The sequence below is a fragment of the Mastigoproctus giganteus genome, chromosome 1 (assembly GCF_048544385.1).
Source record: "Mastigoproctus giganteus isolate SK-2022 chromosome 1, ASM4854438v1, whole genome shotgun sequence".
Taxonomy (NCBI): Eukaryota; Metazoa; Arthropoda; class Arachnida; order Uropygi; family Thelyphonidae; genus Mastigoproctus; species Mastigoproctus giganteus.
Window position 1 is genome coordinate 117,530,143 of NC_143575.1, and position 17,910 is coordinate 117,548,052.

The 17,910-nt window shown below is 35.3% G+C and overlaps 1 protein-coding gene across 1 annotated transcript in view; it reads right to left on the reverse strand.

Annotated features, from left to right (window-relative positions):
- Window positions 1-17,910, reverse strand: part of LOC150091108 (uncharacterized) — a 233,263-nt gene that overhangs the window by 165,909 nt on the left and 49,444 nt on the right. Inside the window, exons 3-4 of the mRNA XM_090381926.1 lie at window positions 17,567-17,778; window positions 4,814-5,024 (exon numbers count right to left, since the gene is read on the reverse strand). Of these exons, the coding sequence (XP_090238052.1) occupies window positions 4,814-5,024; window positions 17,567-17,778 (423 nt within the window). The remainder of the gene's footprint in view (window positions 1-4,813; window positions 5,025-17,566; window positions 17,779-17,910) is intronic.

The window sequence follows — 17,910 nt, forward strand, 5'->3', positions numbered from 1 at the left end:
TATTATTATTATTATTTATTATTATTTTTTTTAATTCATAATATATGAAAAGCAAAGGTGTGGAAATTTTGGCCATTGTCATATTTTTCTAATTATCTCAATGTCAGTTTATACACATCCCTTGAAATATCAAAAGTAATTAATTTTCACACATGTTACCCCACTTTAAGTATGGGCCAGACATAAGGTGTGGTATACAGGTAGGAAAATTGATCACTTTCGTCTGGCTCCCACTGTATGGCTGAGCAACCCCTCTTGCCCTGTCAAACACAGTATGCATCGCTATAAAGTTGTATTGTAATGTTGGTGTGTTTTTATTTGAATAATTGTGCTCCTTATGTAAGTAAGTAAAATTTATTATTCTTAAAATTATTCTTCATTTTATTTATTGAGTTGGAGCTGGAAGGTGACACAAACCCAGTGGCATAACTATGCCAATGCAGCTGCACTGGAATCAAGCTTGAAAGGATGCCCCCATGAAATTTGGAAGACAGATTCATTTCTCAAGATAATTCACGATTTTCATTCATAAACGAGTAAGTTTTTTTAAATTAAATATAACACATTCTTATCAACCCAGCGACTGGCCACCACCCGAGTATTGTTCAGACTGATTCCAAGCTTATAGAAATATTAGTAAATAAAAGATAGTTGTGAAATCAGCAACACCACTGTCAAATATAAGTATACATCACAGTCTGATTTTATTTTATATTTTTTGCATGTATGCTTACTCTGATTGTTGTCGTAGGGTATGGTAAAAATACGGTAAAAGTTTGTTGGGTAGGGTAAAAATGTTTTATTTTACAATACACAAATTTGTCGCATAATAGTCTGCCTATGGACAGTGTTGTCATTTTTAATGCATATCGTGCTAGATTTGGATCTCTTTTTTTTTCTGAAATGAAAAACCGCAAGGACTAGAAATGAGTTATTACTATGCTAACAAGAAACACATCTGAATCGCCCATCCTTTGATCCTCGCATATGGTGTTCTGAACCTAACCAGTGTTGGGAGGGACCCTTCCAGTAATTAGCATTTATCCCGTATTGTTTAGAGAGGGAATAAGCAATGACCAGGCAGGGTAAAGTGTCTACTTCGGTCACTACAAAGCATTAAGTTTGGTTAAATTTATGGTTTTGAGATTTATTTTCTATTTTCACAAGAACATTCTACCCTTGTCTATTGCTCTGCTTCTATACAGCTAACAGGCCTGGACTTTGTCGCTGGACATGAATAATACATTTTATAACCGTTTTATGTGTACTGTATCTGTTCTGTTTTCATTTGTGGTGGGAAAATTTGTTGCAAAGTTAATCAAACGAATAACTTGAGAAAAGAGAGTGGGAAATGAAACAAAAAAATTCAGCCAATCACATATGTTCATTTGCTTTATTGGAAGAAAAGAAAGTTCTGCAGCTCTTATTAAGCATCATGTAACTTATAAATGTAAGATTCTACATTTATAAGTTTCTCAGAACATGAAAAAATTTACTCATTACCACCATTTTTTTTTTCCAACTCGTGTTAGAAAGGCAGAAGATGTAAGTAAATTTATTATTCCAGTTAACATCAGTTTCCAGATTTCGTTCACAACTTGTGGATTCATAATTTGTGAATGTGGGCCATTCACAAATTATGACTGATCCATGACGTTGTCCAGTTTTGATACTAATATATGTTACTCATTTCTGTAGATTTATTTATTTATTTTAATATTCTTTGCCTTCTGTTGAAATTTGACAGAATGATTTTTAATTTTATTTCTCTGGTGTCAGTAATTTTTTTTTTTTTTTTTTTTTTTTGTTATTGAAAATTTGTTGAAGAATCATTTACAGATCAGAGAAAGATATAATATGAATTTCAAAAAGTTATTTTTCTTGTGCTTAGTGAACAATGAATGCACACCTCTGAATAGAGAAGTATGCATTGATTTGCTTTGTGTGCAATGCAATGCCAACTTTGTAGTGATTCTGTAATAAGTGATTTTATTATTAAATGTAAGTGAATTTATTATTCCAGTTTTCATAAGTTTACATTATGGACATTCACAAATTATGAATGGTTCATGACGTCAGCAATCATCAAACATTGTATAGTTTGTAATAATAATATATATTACTCATTGCTAGAGATTTATTTTATTTTATTTATTTATTTATTTATTCTTTGTCTGAGTGGGTAACATAATGGTATCGCCACCATCCTTTCCCCACACTGGGTGGAAAAGGCCAGAGGTCGAATCCTGTTGATGGGGCGAGGAACTTTAATGGGCTTTTTTCACTCTGTGGCTGAGTTAGTCGTCGGTCTCAGGCATAGACAGAAGGTTTCCCCCCAGAAACTGGGGTTTTTCTTCCAGAAATAACAGGCAAATCAACTAGAGAACACATGCAATTTACAGACAAATGGGTAGATGTAATCAATTACGGGAGACCCTAATAATTTTTTTTTTTTTTTTTTTTTTTTTCGGGAGCCCCTGTAAGAATGACGCCTCAGGCAACTGCCCTGTTAGCTCGTGCCTTAATCTAGCACTGATCAGAAAAAAAAGGTCCCTGACAATTACATACATCTCCAACGGAACGTTCCCCAATACGCCAGTCGGTGTGTATGAACAGCTCATAAAATTAACCAATGTAAAGTGCAGTACCGGAGAAAATTTGTACAATGGGCTGAAACAGGAATTCGAAATACTGTGTTAGGATAGATATAACTAATATCCGGCAAAGGTTATGACAATGGAGCTAATATGAAAGGAAAGGTTTCAGGTGTTCAGGCCAGAATTATACAAGAAAATTCAAGGATATTTTTTACACCATGTGCTTGTCACAGTTACAATCTAGTTCTAGGGGATATGGCCAAAACCTGCCCTGATGCAATGACCTTTTGGGACACTTCAACTTCTGTACGTGCTCTTTTCAGCATCAACAAAGAAATGCTCATTTTCCAAAAACATGTGAAGGGTCTCTGTGTAATGCCTCTGTGAAACAAGATGGGAGTATCGAATGCAGTGCGAAGGCTTTAAGGTATCAAGTTGGTGATCATTTTATTGATAATGTTGAAGGATTTCAAGAACCAGAAGAGACCATTCAAAATGAAACAGAAGCAGAAGCAGTCATAAATGTTGCTAACCAATTGCAGGTCGAGGTTTGTACAACTGACATCACTGATCTGTTTCAAACACACAAATGAAGACCTCATTGAAATGGAAAAATGTGGAAGCTGAGGAAGAAGGTTTAACAGCCAAAACTCCTGTTCATCCCTTCACTCTCAAAGGGCTTGACGAAGCTTTTCAACACAGAAAAAGCAACTGAGACTTTCTAGTCACAAGATTCAAATTTTGAGCACACTAGAAAAGTTGCTACAGATTTGACTTGGAAACAAACAACTCTTGAAGCATTTCTGAAGAAGACGACTCCTTGTTTGTTGTGCTTCCAACAAACCAACGAGTGATGAACCATCAACAAGTGACAAACCATCAACGGGTGTGCATTTAGTCAACGATGATGAAGAATAAACATCTTTAACATTTGTATGACATAAATAATTTCATTATTATTATAATTTGCTTGATTTTAAAGGGTATGTTTCATTTCTTTGGATAAATAAATCATTGTTTAAGAATAAACTATTGTTTTATTGGCCTTTATTTAACATTACAAAGGTCAAATTTCATTGTTGAGAACGTAACCCTTGTTTTTAATGTTACATATGGGATATAAATTCCTGCTTTAAGAGTGCGCGCTAGGAACAAATTAACTCATAAAGTCGGGAACTACCTGTATATGCTTTATTATTTTATTATAATTGGATTATATGATGGTCCCTCCCAATTGTATTGCAAATTCAAAAATAAAAGTCTTATCTCAAAAAAAAAAAAAAAAAATCAGAAATTTTCTGTTGAATACAGGTCTCATTGTATAACTATTTCATAATACATCATTTTTCATTTCATTTATATCATGAAAATATCTTTGGAAATTCTCATAAGAATTAGCAAATTTAGTAAGAGGGTCAAGGCAGCTTCTGCTTTCATGTAATTCAGCTTCTACAGATGACGTTTCACCTAGAGATTTTTTCCCCGTAAAATGTGACTGTTATTTCTTTTTCCATTGTCATATAATATCCAGCCGCATATTCATACATTCTTACATCCCCAAATTAATATCCTTTCCAACACTACTGTATAACACATTCTGGCATTTTCAATTTCAATTAAACCTAACTCAATAAGAACATTGTTACTGTTTAATAGTTCCCTCCCCCCAGTACTTACAATTCTACTCTGCTTTACTTCATTTCAACTTGCAATCCATTTTATATTATAATTCTGAATATACTTTAAAAAAAAATCCTTCCAATTGTTTTATTCAAATATGCCTACAGCTAAATATTACTTCATTATCCACAGGTCATATGACAGTTGTGGTACTGGGAGTTAAAAAGGCAGTCGATATTACTATCATAACTTCATAAATTTCAGCAGAAGGTTATGTAGAGTGCATTATCTAAAAATTACAATGCTTTGTTTTCATTTGTAGTTAATTTTTTCTTTTAATAGTTTTTCTTTTTTTAAAAAATGATTGGAACTATCTCAAAAAAAAAAAGTTTGGAAATGTATCATTAAATTCTTGTTTAGGCAAATCTTTATTCTTCATAAATAAAATACAAATGTAAAAAAAAAGAAGGCAGTCTGAATTAGTGAAGTTTTTACTATAACTGAATCTGGTGTGGAAAATTATTTTGTAGAATTTTTATATTCAAAAGACTTACCACCTGTTTAGAAACAACTCAAAGAACTTCATTATACAATACCTGTTCTAAGAAGCAGGACAAGTACTTCCTTCTGACCAGCCTCAGCAGCATAATGAATTGGCATCCTGTCATAAAAATCGGGCAAATTAACATCACATTTTCTTCTGTGTGATGCATATTTACAAAGAGACTGATACAATCCAAGACCATGGTGACTAGTTTGTGAATGGCTATCAGACTTTGAACTTTTATCCTCACTTGTTGATGCTAACTAATTGCAAAAGAAATTTATAAATGCATTAAAATCTGTGTCTCTTTGAAATCCTAAAATGCTTTATAATAAATAAGAATAAAATAAAATATAACACTAAGGAAATATCTTATCTACTTCTTCCATATATTATCTAACCCCTCTTTAAATCTATGTAAGCTCCCTACCAATATAAGATTCTCTTTCCTCACCTTGAATATATGTCTCAATGCTCCAGTTTGCATTATCTAAAAATTAGAAAGTTTGCTCAACCCATTGAGGGGCCCTAAATAGCACAATCAAGGAGATTTTCTCTCCAAACTGCAGTTTACAAATATCAAGAATATCACCTTGAATATCATATCTTTTCTGAAATGATTCCTCCAAACTAGTTTACAGTATTCAAGATGTGGTCTGCTCACTGGAATGTGGAATAATTATTTCCATATGCTCTTTTAATACCCCAGACACTGCTCCAATGTTATTTCACTGTTGAGAGAACTTTCCAGCATACTGTATTATAACAACTGGATCCTTTACACCATCAATAATATTTAGTTCTCTACCCAAAGTTCGTAATTTATCCTGGGTTTACTATGACTAAGATGCAGGGCCATCTGTTTACTAGCATTAAAGCTTAAGTGCCACTTTTAGATTAGATGTACAGGTTGGCCTCAATTAATGCGATTAATTCATCCTGCAAGTGCATCCATGTTAATCGAATATAATAATCAACAGGAAAAATTATAATTGGTCCATGGCCTTCAGAAATGTCCATAAAGAATTTTAAAAATACCTTTTAAATAAGTTTCTAACTGTATACCATGTAAAAGATAATGAAAAATTATAGAATTAAATGTTTATTGCATAAATAAACAATGAAGACACTATTTGTTAAGGAAATATTTGAACAGTGTTGGCTTTTCTTTTTCATCAATCAATTTCTGATAGCTGACAACAATCTTCTCTAGGCCCTGGCAAAATAAATATTGCAGAGAACCTCAAACCTTTTGTTTGAGGTTCTCTGCAATATGAAAGATTTCATCTAGTTATTTTACTGTTATAATTCAATTATGTGGCAACATTTTCATTCTCCTTTGCAGTAAGATATGGCTCATTTAAAAATTAGAATTTTTTTGCATTTAAAAATTAGAATTTTTTTTGCATTTAAATATTAGAATTTTTAAATACAAGTCTGCACATGACTTTATTAGTGGGAGACAAACAAGTAACAAGTCTTCTTCCGATGATTGATGGAACACACTGAGGAGGGCAAATGCTTGTTTATTGTTTGTCCAATGCGCAGTAAGCTTAGTGCACAATTCAAATATTTTTTAACTCTCGCATAAAAAAAGATAGTGTTAACTGGAAATTTGCATCATATAAAGTGAAAAGTGGTATAAGGTATATTTTTATCAAATAGTGGTGACTGAAAAATACGTTAATCGAACACGCATTATACGAGGCCTGTATAATTTTGTGCAAATTGCTTTCAGCAGTATTGTGTTATTCCTGACATTAGCAAGCCGGTTCACCTTAATATCATCAGCTAATTTTGATATTAATCTAATATTATCATCAATATATTCATGAAAATTAGTAACAACATAGTCCTAGTACAGAATCCTGAGGATGTCCCCATTAAAACACCGGTCCATTCGGAGTTGTGTCAGTTTACAACCATTCTTTGTCCTATATCAGTAAATCAACACTTTATTCATTACAGCAACCTATTCCCAATGTCACAATTCAACTTATAAGACGACATTCGTGGGTCAAAAGACTTAGTAATTTAAGTAAATCATATCATATCAGTTCCTTTGTGACCACCACTTCATAATACCTTAACAGACTTTTGAAACAATGTTTTCCTTACAAAATTTTGAATGGACTGAGCAAGCTGAATATTGATGCATCTTCCACTTGCTCAGACTACACCCATGTGGTGCACAAATTAAAATTGAGCAAGGATGGTTGCAGAATAGATGTGCAGAAGCATACCTTTAGCCAAAGGGTGGTTGACTGTTGGAACAAACTTCCATTGTTATTGTGGGGCTGAGTAATTTGTATAAATTCAAGGAGAAATTAGACAGATTACTGGAAAAGATGGAGGCAATGTGGGAAGATTTGTTTTTTGTTTATTTTTGGCTGATTCTTTATAAGCTTGCTTTCTTGCATCATTTTCAACTACTAATACTAAGCCCAAAAATCACATAGTGACTCATATAATATAACTATGTGGATCTGTTGGAATATACAGAGAGAAGGGTGACAGAATTAGTGAGGGAAATAAAAGGGTACTTTTACAAAGAAAGGCTTCAGTTCTACAAATTGCAGTGTTTGTAAGCTAGGCACCTGCAAGGTGATTCGAATGAAGTGGTTAAGGCTCTGAATAGACTGAATAAGCTAACTGCTAATGGAATCCTTATTCTTGCTTAGACAACACACAAGGGGGAAGATAAATTTAAATTGAGGAAGAATGGTTGCAGGATATATGTGAGGAAATTTGCTTCAGTCAGCGTGTACTTCATTGTGGGAACAGCCTTCCATTTGGTGTTGTGAAAGTGCATAGTTTGAATAAATTTAAGGAAGAACTAGACAAATTAACTAGACACACAAACCTTTCATGTTTGTGTGTGGGGGTGAATAAGTGTTCATAAAAAAAAATCTTTTTAAAGATACACAATGGTGTGTGTGCAGTTGATTACTAGAATCATTTTCCCCATTTAGGATGCATACTCTTCAGCATTTTTAGAAAAATGCAACACTGTGTGCCTTCTGGTCAATTGTCAGAATCTTTTGGATGGTACCCACACTTTCTTAAACAGCATACATGAATAATTTCCCATATATTTGCAAAACATGCAATATCACACAATATAATTTTTCAGTTTTCCAAAATCAGCTCTTTGATAAAATAAATGTAACAACTGTCGGCTATACCCATGAGCATATAAATATGTTAGAAACTTCTTCAAAGCATTAAGAAAATTTGTTTTGCAACCCTGTACACTTGCACGTGACAGAGTTTCTTCCCCACACTGATCACTTAACCTGTGGAAAATTTCAGATGGTTTCACTTCCTCTTTTAATAGAAATTTATAACACTATGGTCTCTACATTCAGAATAACAGAGCCTCACACCATCTTCTACTGCTTTTAATACACATATGGAGGGTATGGCAGTCTTTTAACAGAAACAATGATGTGATTATGTTCCTGACCAGGAGTCAGAAAGCAACTTTTTATACATATGAAAAAAAAAAAACCATATATGAAATGCAATAATGTTGTTTAGAAGGTTCTTACCAGTGGATACTTCTCAACCTACAACTTGATTGGATTGAACATATTAGATTTTCAGTTAAAGAAGAAAAAGAATACTTTATCAAAAGCGCGGCATCTGGAAGGAAGTTTTTATGAAGATTCTATTCTACATTCAGAATGACAGAACATGACCATCTTGTACTGCTTTATATGCACAAGTGCAATGGGCATGGCTACATGCCAGGGACTGTGACCAGTGCCACTGATACCCCTTTTGGAAAATTTATCCAGAGAAGTGTGTTTAGTTGCCATCTTGCTGTAAATTAATCTGTAGTGCACATAGTCAACTGAATGGTGTGTTAACCTTGGTGCTACTTTCTAGGTGGTTGGGATTCTTTTCTACAAAAATTTCTACGTTAACATCTAAATGTTTAAAGGCTTGGTTATCATGGAACGTGATCATCTGAATTCCTGTTTCTTTAAGAAGTAGGAAGACGAGGTCTTCACACAATTGCCAGATAAAAATTAAGAAAAAGCACCAGCAGTAAAAAAGAAGCTCAAAAATGTCCAAATATTTATATGGTTTAAAGCACATTTTAAAATTAAAAAAGTTTGGTACTTTCATTAGCACACACCTCATTTAATATTCTTCTTGTGTACAATCACAAAACATTTAATTTGTGCTACTAAACAAAATATTTAATTTGTTTTAATTTATTTAATTTTATTTAATTTATTTTTAATTTTTCATTTAATTTGTGCTACTAAACAAAATATGAGCTTAAAGTTCGATCCACTGTTAAAGAATGGACTTTTTACACAGTTAGCAAAAGAGAGATAAATCAATTTATGCTGTTTACTTTGCAATTTTTAATTCATTTTTATATTCATGCTTACAAATGGCATATATCTGAACCAGTTGTACAGTTCTCACAAAATAAATTCAAGACTGAAAAGTTTATCTTTTATAGATTTGCTACAACACAAATTAAGTGAATGTAAAATACACCTTACCAATGAAAAATGCTTCAGCCGTTTTTTTATTTTTATTTTTATGAAAGCATATTAAAGAATTTTTTCACCACACAAGTTACTACCCCCATAGGTCACCGAACTAATGCATTTTTGACACACAAATTTAAACTTTTGTGTTTTCATACACTCAAACAATATTACTACAGTAATATTAGTTTATAATACTGGTAATATTGATTAAACATGGTTACCCAGAACTTAGCTCTGGAGAGCAGAACTTAGTTCTCCAGAGCTAAGTTCTGCTCAACCCTCCCCATTCTCTTCCATCTTTTGGTACGATTGATGTCTTTTGAGGTTATGACGAACACCATGGCAAGATCCAAACTTCCTTATATTTCGAGGGTACAGCTCTAAAATGTTGTTCGTAGGTGGGTCGCCGCCATACCGGATCAAACCTAGTGGTAACTCTCCAGGAGGCTTCCAGATCAGCTAGTGTATAATCTTGCTACCTCTACTCTACCAGATAGTGACTGATGGGAGTCCAAGTAGTGCGTGCGCACGCACAAACAGCATTGTCCCAATGACATTATGTCAAGGATCTGGGTATATTCTTACCATGTGTACGCCATATCCAAAAATTTCATTACTTCATACAGCATGTTCCCCCCCCCACACACACTTTTTCTTACTATTGAATACACCATGATTTGTCTAACTAATAGAGCGAACTTACCTGCAGAAAGATCTAAACCTTCCAAACACTTCCTAGTTCATTTCGCAAAAATGAACTAGGAATACCGTGGTCTCAGTTCTAATTTCAATGATGTCCATTTCCACTTATAATCTGCCAAACCCCATGTACTTTTCCTGACAGAATCTCAGTTATCGGTTGATACAACCACTGATCATCTCAGTTGCCCAAATTATTCACTGTATGATTCCTTTTGCCTCAAAGGTGGTACTTGTACATACGTCTGTTCCGATATTCCCTGTCAGAGACTTGGTAATTTGGAATCTCCTCTTTTCGATCTTTTCTGGCTTAAAATCTCTCTACCTCATTGCGTCAAATTTATCTGTTGTCTCTACGGTTCTCCCAACTCCACTAATCACTTGGAGCTCTTTGACTTCCTCTCTTTGCAATTTGACTTTCTCCATCCAACTTTCCTAACAGTGAGGTAATTTTCCTTGGTGATTTTAATGTTCCCAACTCCAGCTGGCTTCTGTTCTATAGTCACACAGACCCAGCTGGTCGAAATGCTGAGACTTTTGCAATTACTAAAGACCTCGCACAGATTGTTCATTTACTTAACAGAATACCTGAAAATCCTAACCATACATCCAAAATGCTTTTCTCACAAACAACCCTTCTAAGTACATGGTCGAAGTTAGTGGTCCTTTAGGCATCTCAGATCACAACTTGGTGATTGTCTCTTTTCCAATGGAGCCTTTATCTCATGGCTATTGCCAACCTCATATTGTTTGCATTACAAGAATGCAAAATGGGATGACCTGTGAGATTTCTTCTTTTCCTTGGTCGGAGATCTGTTATTCCACATTCCACTTTAAAATCTCGTCCTTTATCTAAACCTTGGTTTTCCAATAAATGTGCTAAGGCTGTTCAAGAGAAGAACGTTGCATATCGTAATTGGCTTATTTCCAATTCTACAATTTCATTTTCTGCCTACACCAAAGCTCACAACAATTGTAAAGCAGTTATTAATCAGTCCAAACTAGATTTTGAAGATGCTAAGAGTAGAAAACTTGCTTCTTGCCCTAATGGTAGCCAAGCATTCTGATCTTTTTCCAAAGCTATTGGCTGCAACTTTTGCCCATCTCTGCTCCCAACTCTGTCAAAACCAGATGGTTCTATTGTCACTTCAGCGAAGGATAAAGCTGACCTGCTAGCATCCATTTTTCTTCCAACTCGTGTATTAATGATCTAGGTAAAACAGCTCCCATGATTCCCAGCATGCTCCATTAAAATGCTCCTGTGGTCTTCTGTCAAAAGGAGGTCAGAAAGATTTTGATAAATCTTGATGCTAAGCAAGCTGCATGTCCTGATGGTATTTCTCTACTTGTTCTCAAAACCTGTGCTCCTGAACTTACTCCTCTTCTTTGCCACCTTTCTTCACTTTCTTATTCCAAAGGGGTTTTTCCTTCTATTTGGAAATTTACTCATATCCAGCCAGTTCCTAAAAAGGGTGACAAATCCCTCTCATCCAATTATCGTCCCATTGAAATTACTTCTACTCTTTCAAAAGTAATGGAGAAATCAATTAACTGCCAACTCTAAAGCTATCTAGACCTTCCGTCTGATCAACGATTGCCAGTATGGAATCCATCAGTGTCGATCCACTGGTGATATTCTAGCTTATGTTACCCGTTTATGGACTAATTCAATGGAAAGGTTCGGTGAAACACAAGTAGTTGCTCTTGACATCTGAAAGGCCCTCGATTGTGTTTGGCATAAAGGTCTTCTAAACAAGCTTTCATCTTATGTTTTGCCAACTGTTTTGTCTTATGTTTTGCCAGCCTATGATAGATATAAGTTGATCTGTAACCAAGTTACAAAGGAGTTTAGGCAGGCAAAGGCAGATTGCGAGAAATCATTGGCAAGGGATGCAAAGAAAAACAGCAAGGAGTTCTTTACTTATGTAAACTCTAGAAGGAAGGGGATGAATCAGATTGGTCCACTTGATATCGATGGTTCAATTGTTCATGATCCTGTACAGGTAGCTAACAAACTAAATGAATATTTTGCATCTACATTCACACATGAGGAGTTATTCAGGAAGGGGAATGCCATAGATGAAGAAAACGCTGGCAGTGAGCTAGATGATCTTGTAATAATTGAGAGTAAAGTGGAGGAGAAATTGTTGAAGTTAAATACAATAAAGGCACCTGGGGTGGATGGGATCTATCCAGTTATATTAAAGGAGGCAGCAAAGGAAGTAAGCAATCCATTAGCCATAATTATGAGAGCTTCCTTGGACTCAGGGGAGGTACCCACAGACTGAAGATGTGCAAATGTAACCCCAATTCACAAAGGAGGATCAAAGGCGGACACAAGTAATTATAGACCTGTGAGTTTAACTTCTGTTTCAGGAAAATTAATGGAAGCACTGGTAAAAGAAGCACTGCAGGATCACCCTGACAAGAATCCAGTTATAGCTCAGACACAGCATGGTTTTGTTAAGGGAAGGTCTTGCCTGAACAATTTGATTGGATACTATGATGTAGTCAGAAAAGAATTGGATGCAGGGAATAACTTTGATATTATATATTTGGATCTTAGAAAGGCTTTTGATACTGTTGCACATGGAAGACTGCTGCACAAATTGGAGCAGTGTGGCATTGGTGGCAAATTGTTGCTATGGATAAAGGGATGGTTGAGTGGTAGAAGACAGAGTGGTAATTAATGGACACTGCTCATCATGAACTAATGTTATTAGTGGAGTCCCTCAAGGTTCAGTGTTGTTTTCTGTATTTATAAATAATATTGATGATGGTATATCAAGCTTAATGTCCAAGTTTGCAGACGATACAAAGATTGGCAGGGTTGTTAAGAACGCTACTGACGCTATGCTGGTGCAACAGGATCTGGAAAGGTTGAGCAGATGGGCTGAGAGGTGGCAAATGAAGTTTAACATTGACAAATGTAAAGTACTACATAAGGGAAACAGCAATCCCAGAACAACGTATCAACTCTGTGGTACTACACTAACAGTGGCAGAGAATGAAAAGGACCTGGGGGTAATTGTGCAGGCAGATATGAAGTTCTCTGAGCAGATGATACAAAGGTTGGCATTGGCAGTGCAGACAGGCTGCAAGAGTAGCTCATGGTGTCTTATCAATGATATACAGGAATTTTGCTAGCAGGGATAGGGAGGTGATTATTCCCTTGTATAAGGCAATGGTCAGGCCGCACCTTAAGAACTGTATATAGGTCTGGAGGTCTCATTTCAAGAAAGATGTAGAGCTGCTGGAACGAGTACAGAGAAGGGCAACAAGGTTAGTGAACGGAACGAAGGGTTGCTCTTATGAAGAAAAGCTTAAGTTTTGCAAATTACAGTGTCTGGAGACTAGGCACCGGCGAGGTGATCTGATAGAGGTGTACAAAGCCTTGAATGGTTTGCGCATGCTCAATGCTGATGGGATACTGCCTCTTGCTCAGAATAATCACCTGAGAGGGCATAAATTCTAATTGAGGAAAGACAGATGTAGGATAGATGTGTGGAAATTTGCCTTTAGCCAGCGGGTGGTTGGTTGGTGGAACAGACTTCCATCCCTTGTTGTTGAAGTTGATAGCCTAAATAAATTTAAGGCTCAGCTGGACAGGTATTTCAGAAGAATGGAGGGGTGAAGTGGAAGGGGTTTTTTTTTTTTTTTTTTTGGCTGATGCTGCATAAGCTCGCCTTCTTGCATCATATGCTTCTACTAATGCTAACTGATTTTTGTAATTGATTACCCAGTTTTCTCTCTGAATGCTCACTAAGGGTGATCACAGATGGCTCGCTACCTTCTAACTACTCAACTGATGCTGATGTCCCCCAAGGTTCAGTTCTTTCCCCCAATCTTTTCCTCTTGTATATTAATGACCTTTTTCCATTGACCAGAAATCCTATCCACAGTTTTGCCAATGATAGCTCATTGCATTCCACTTTCCAGTTTGAGAAACCTTGCCCTCACAATTAGCTTCAAATTCTCGAATATCCGCTATCAATTCCATAAATGCCAATCTCCAGGTAATTCTCCAGTGGGGCAAAGACAACTTAGTTGATTTTAATCCTTCTGAAACTCAGTTCTGTCTTATATATCACAAAAACGATTCTTCTGCTCCTATGCTTATCTTTGGTGACACTCCGATTTCTAGGCGTGATGATATATCTATTTTGGGGATTACCCTGACTTCTAATCTCTCTTCGCACAAGCACATTATAAATATTATTTCATCTACATCTAAAAAACTTGGTTTAATCTTTCGCTCTTGACGTTACTTTTCTTCCAAACAGCTGTTCACTCTGTACAAATCGCAAATCTGCCCTACCATGGAATATTGTTCCCAGATCTGGGGCGGTGCCCCAAAAGCTCTCTCAGAGTCTCTCCACCTGTCCCATAGACATACTGTTTCTGTTGCATGTCTTTTCTACAGATACTTCCATTGGCACTGTTCTTCTGAATTGCTTCTATAATTCCCATTCTCTCTTTCAAAACAGTCTGACTACGTGCCGCCACCAGCCAACATCCATTTACTGTCCAACTTCAAACTAACTGAGCCAACTTTTCATCTTCCTCGTTTATTCATTCAACTGCCGTTTTCTGGAACAACCTTCCTTCATACATATTTCCTGAAAATTACAGTCTGCAGAAGTTCAAGTCTAATGTCTGCAATATCTTCTTTCATCTTCTCAACCTCCAACCCAAGCACGGTACTAAGTACTATAGGTTCTAATACCTCTCGTGTTTGGGGTTTCATAAAAAAAAAATTTTAAAAAAAAAATTGAAAAAAAAAAAGTAATATTGGTTGAACCCATCAATAATTAAGGAATAAAAATTATTATCAATGTCTCAAGTGTTTTTTTTTGAACTTTTGTGATTGCTAGTAAAAATTTAGTACAATGGAGATTAACATTAAAATGTACCTTACATTTGTCAAAGTTAGACTTCAATTTCCACTTCTCAGACCTAATTTTTCTTTATCCAATTACAGTAGTGCATTCAGATTACTGTCATCAATCACCAATGCCAACCTTTGTATCATCTGAAAATTAGCATTAGCATTAGTAGAGGCATATGATGCAAGAAAGCAAGCTTATGCAGCATCAGTCAAAAAAAAAAAAAAAAAACTTCCACTTCACCCCTCTGTTCGTTCGAAATACCTGTCCAGCTGAGCCTTAAATTTATTTAGGCTATCAACTTCCACAACAAGGAATGGAAGTCTGTTCCACCAACCAACTACCCACTGGCTAAAGGCAAATTTCCGCACATCTATCCTACATCTGTCTTTCCTCAATTTGAATTTATGTCCTCTCAGGTGATTATTCTGAGCAAGAGGAAGAATCCCATCAGCATTGAGCATGCTCAAACCATTCAAGGCTTTATATACCTTTTAAGAACTTAAGTGTGATATGCCTTTATGAATATCATTAATATATATATACTGGAAACAGCAACAGGCACAGCACTGAACCCTGTGGAACTCCACTAATAACAGTAGTCGAAGAAGAAGAGTGTCCATTGATAACCACTCGGTCTTCTCTCATTAACGATTCCTTTATCCATAACAGTAATTGGACCCTGATGCCATACTGCTCCAATTTATATAGCAGTCTTTTATGTGGAACAGTATATTTTGATATTGTTTGACATTAAAAGAACCTTAGTATATGATATCAATATTAATTTTTGAATCCAGTTTCTTTGTTACTGTGTCATAGTACCCAATAATACTGATCAGAAGATGCCCCTTAACAAATCCATGCTGTGACTGCTGTATAATTACATTCCCATTTAGATAGTTCTGCATTACTTCTTTAATTATTGCATAGTTTTCTCTTGGAACAAAAGCCAAGCTTACACTTCTGTAATTACTCATTTCACCCTTTGGAGCCCTCCGCTATGAAGTGCAGGATCCATTCGCACATATACAGAAATGGGGATGCTCTCATAATTATGGCTAGGTTTGTTGCCCCTCTTTTCTTGGCTCTGTTAATATAATTGGATAGATCTCACCAGTCCCAGGTGCATATTTACATTTAGCTTCAACAATTTCTTTGAAATAACTTAAAATCATCTAGTTCCCTGTAATTTTATATACTTTCTATATTCCCATATAAAATTCTTCATGTGTGAGGACAGATATAAAATTCCTACTTAGTTTGTCAGCCAATAGTATCAGAAAGTATGGTAAGAACACTGTCTGCCACTGTGCCAGGCATGTATAAATATGTGCTCAAAATATATTGAGTGTTATTAAAATACTGGCACTATCACATACAGCATTGATATGGTATTGACACTATGATAGGGTGTAAATCAATCCCTGTACAGCGCTATTTTCAGCGGCATTGAACAATATGTCTAAGATATTTAAATATCCAACCTTCCTGATGGAAATAATATATGTCTCATTGTAAATTATTACAATGAGACATTAATATGATTTTAATAGACATTAATATCTAGTGAAAAATGAAATTATAAGAGAGAGAAAAAAAAAACTCAAACTAACAATGTTGGTCAAGGCATTATGCACAAGTAATGAAGCAGCAAAACAGATGAAAATTAATCGAACTACTTTGTGGCTGGATTTGGCTGTCACACACCAACCAAACTTCACTGAAATTAGGTCCATGTGTGTCACCTGAATCCTGAATATCAGTTTCATCAGTGTTTCAGACTCCCAGGTAGCAACCTGCTTGACATATCTGACTGAGAGAATGTCTGTAATAGCCAAAGGACCTCAAAGGATAAAGATAACTTAGTTAATCTCAATTCTAAAACTCAGTCCTGTTTTATCTCTTGCAAAAAAAAAAAAAAAAAAAAATGTCTACTACTCCTATGCTTATCTTCAATAATGCTCAGATCTCTAGATAAGATCACATACCTCTATTAGAGATTACCCTGACTTGTAATTTCTCTTGGCATAAGCAAATCAGTAATATTGTTTCCTATGAATCTAAAAATCTGTGTTCTGTCTTTTGCTCTCAGTGCTATTTTTATTTTACGCAACTGTTAACTCTGTACAAATCTCAAATCCGTCCTACCGTGGAATATTGTTCCCACATCTGGGGTGATATACCCCAAATGTCTCACAGGCTTCTACACTCCATTCGCCTTTTCTGAATTGCCATTTGTAATTCTCCCCTCTCTCTTCCAAACATGTATCACAACTGGTCAGGATCTATTTACTATCCAACACTTGAAATTTACAGAACTAACTTTTATTCATCTTAATTTATCCCTTCAACTTCTGTTTTCTGGAACAAGCTTCCTTCATGTGCATTTCCTGAAATTACAATCTAGAGAAATTCAAGTCTAATAATATTTTTCAAGTCAACAAATATTTTTAGCCTTCTCAATCTCTTCAACTCATATGCACTACTAACTACTAATTAGCAGATAACTATTAAGGGATTCAAGGTGCTGTTATTTCTTATACCTTTTGTGTTTGGGGTTTTCATTAAAAAAAACCGTGAATAACATGAGTTACAATAACATAAACAAAATAATTCCTTTTCTAGCATAATAACTGCAAAATAACAAAACAAATTTAGGTTATCCCCAATTATAAGACAGTATTATATAGTAAAAAGCCATACTTGCATATCATTATGGAAATTCTCGGTCCATGATAAAAGTTCAGATTCCACAAATGATTTTGTAAAACTGTTCTCTACTCCATCATTTACATCATCTGGAGGCAAATAATCTTCTGCCTGCAGGAGGACATGAATAACACCCAGATGTCCTAACTGTGCTGCTCGACCCAATAGGGTACAACCAGAATGAGCCAAGCTATTCACATTTGCACCTACAAAAATAATATGCACGATTCATCAAAATTTATAAAAGATGTAAATAATTTCTTCTTTACTACAGTAGACTTTCAGAATAATGGCACCTTCAGGGATTCAAGGTGCCATTTTTTCAATTTTTCTGTTAT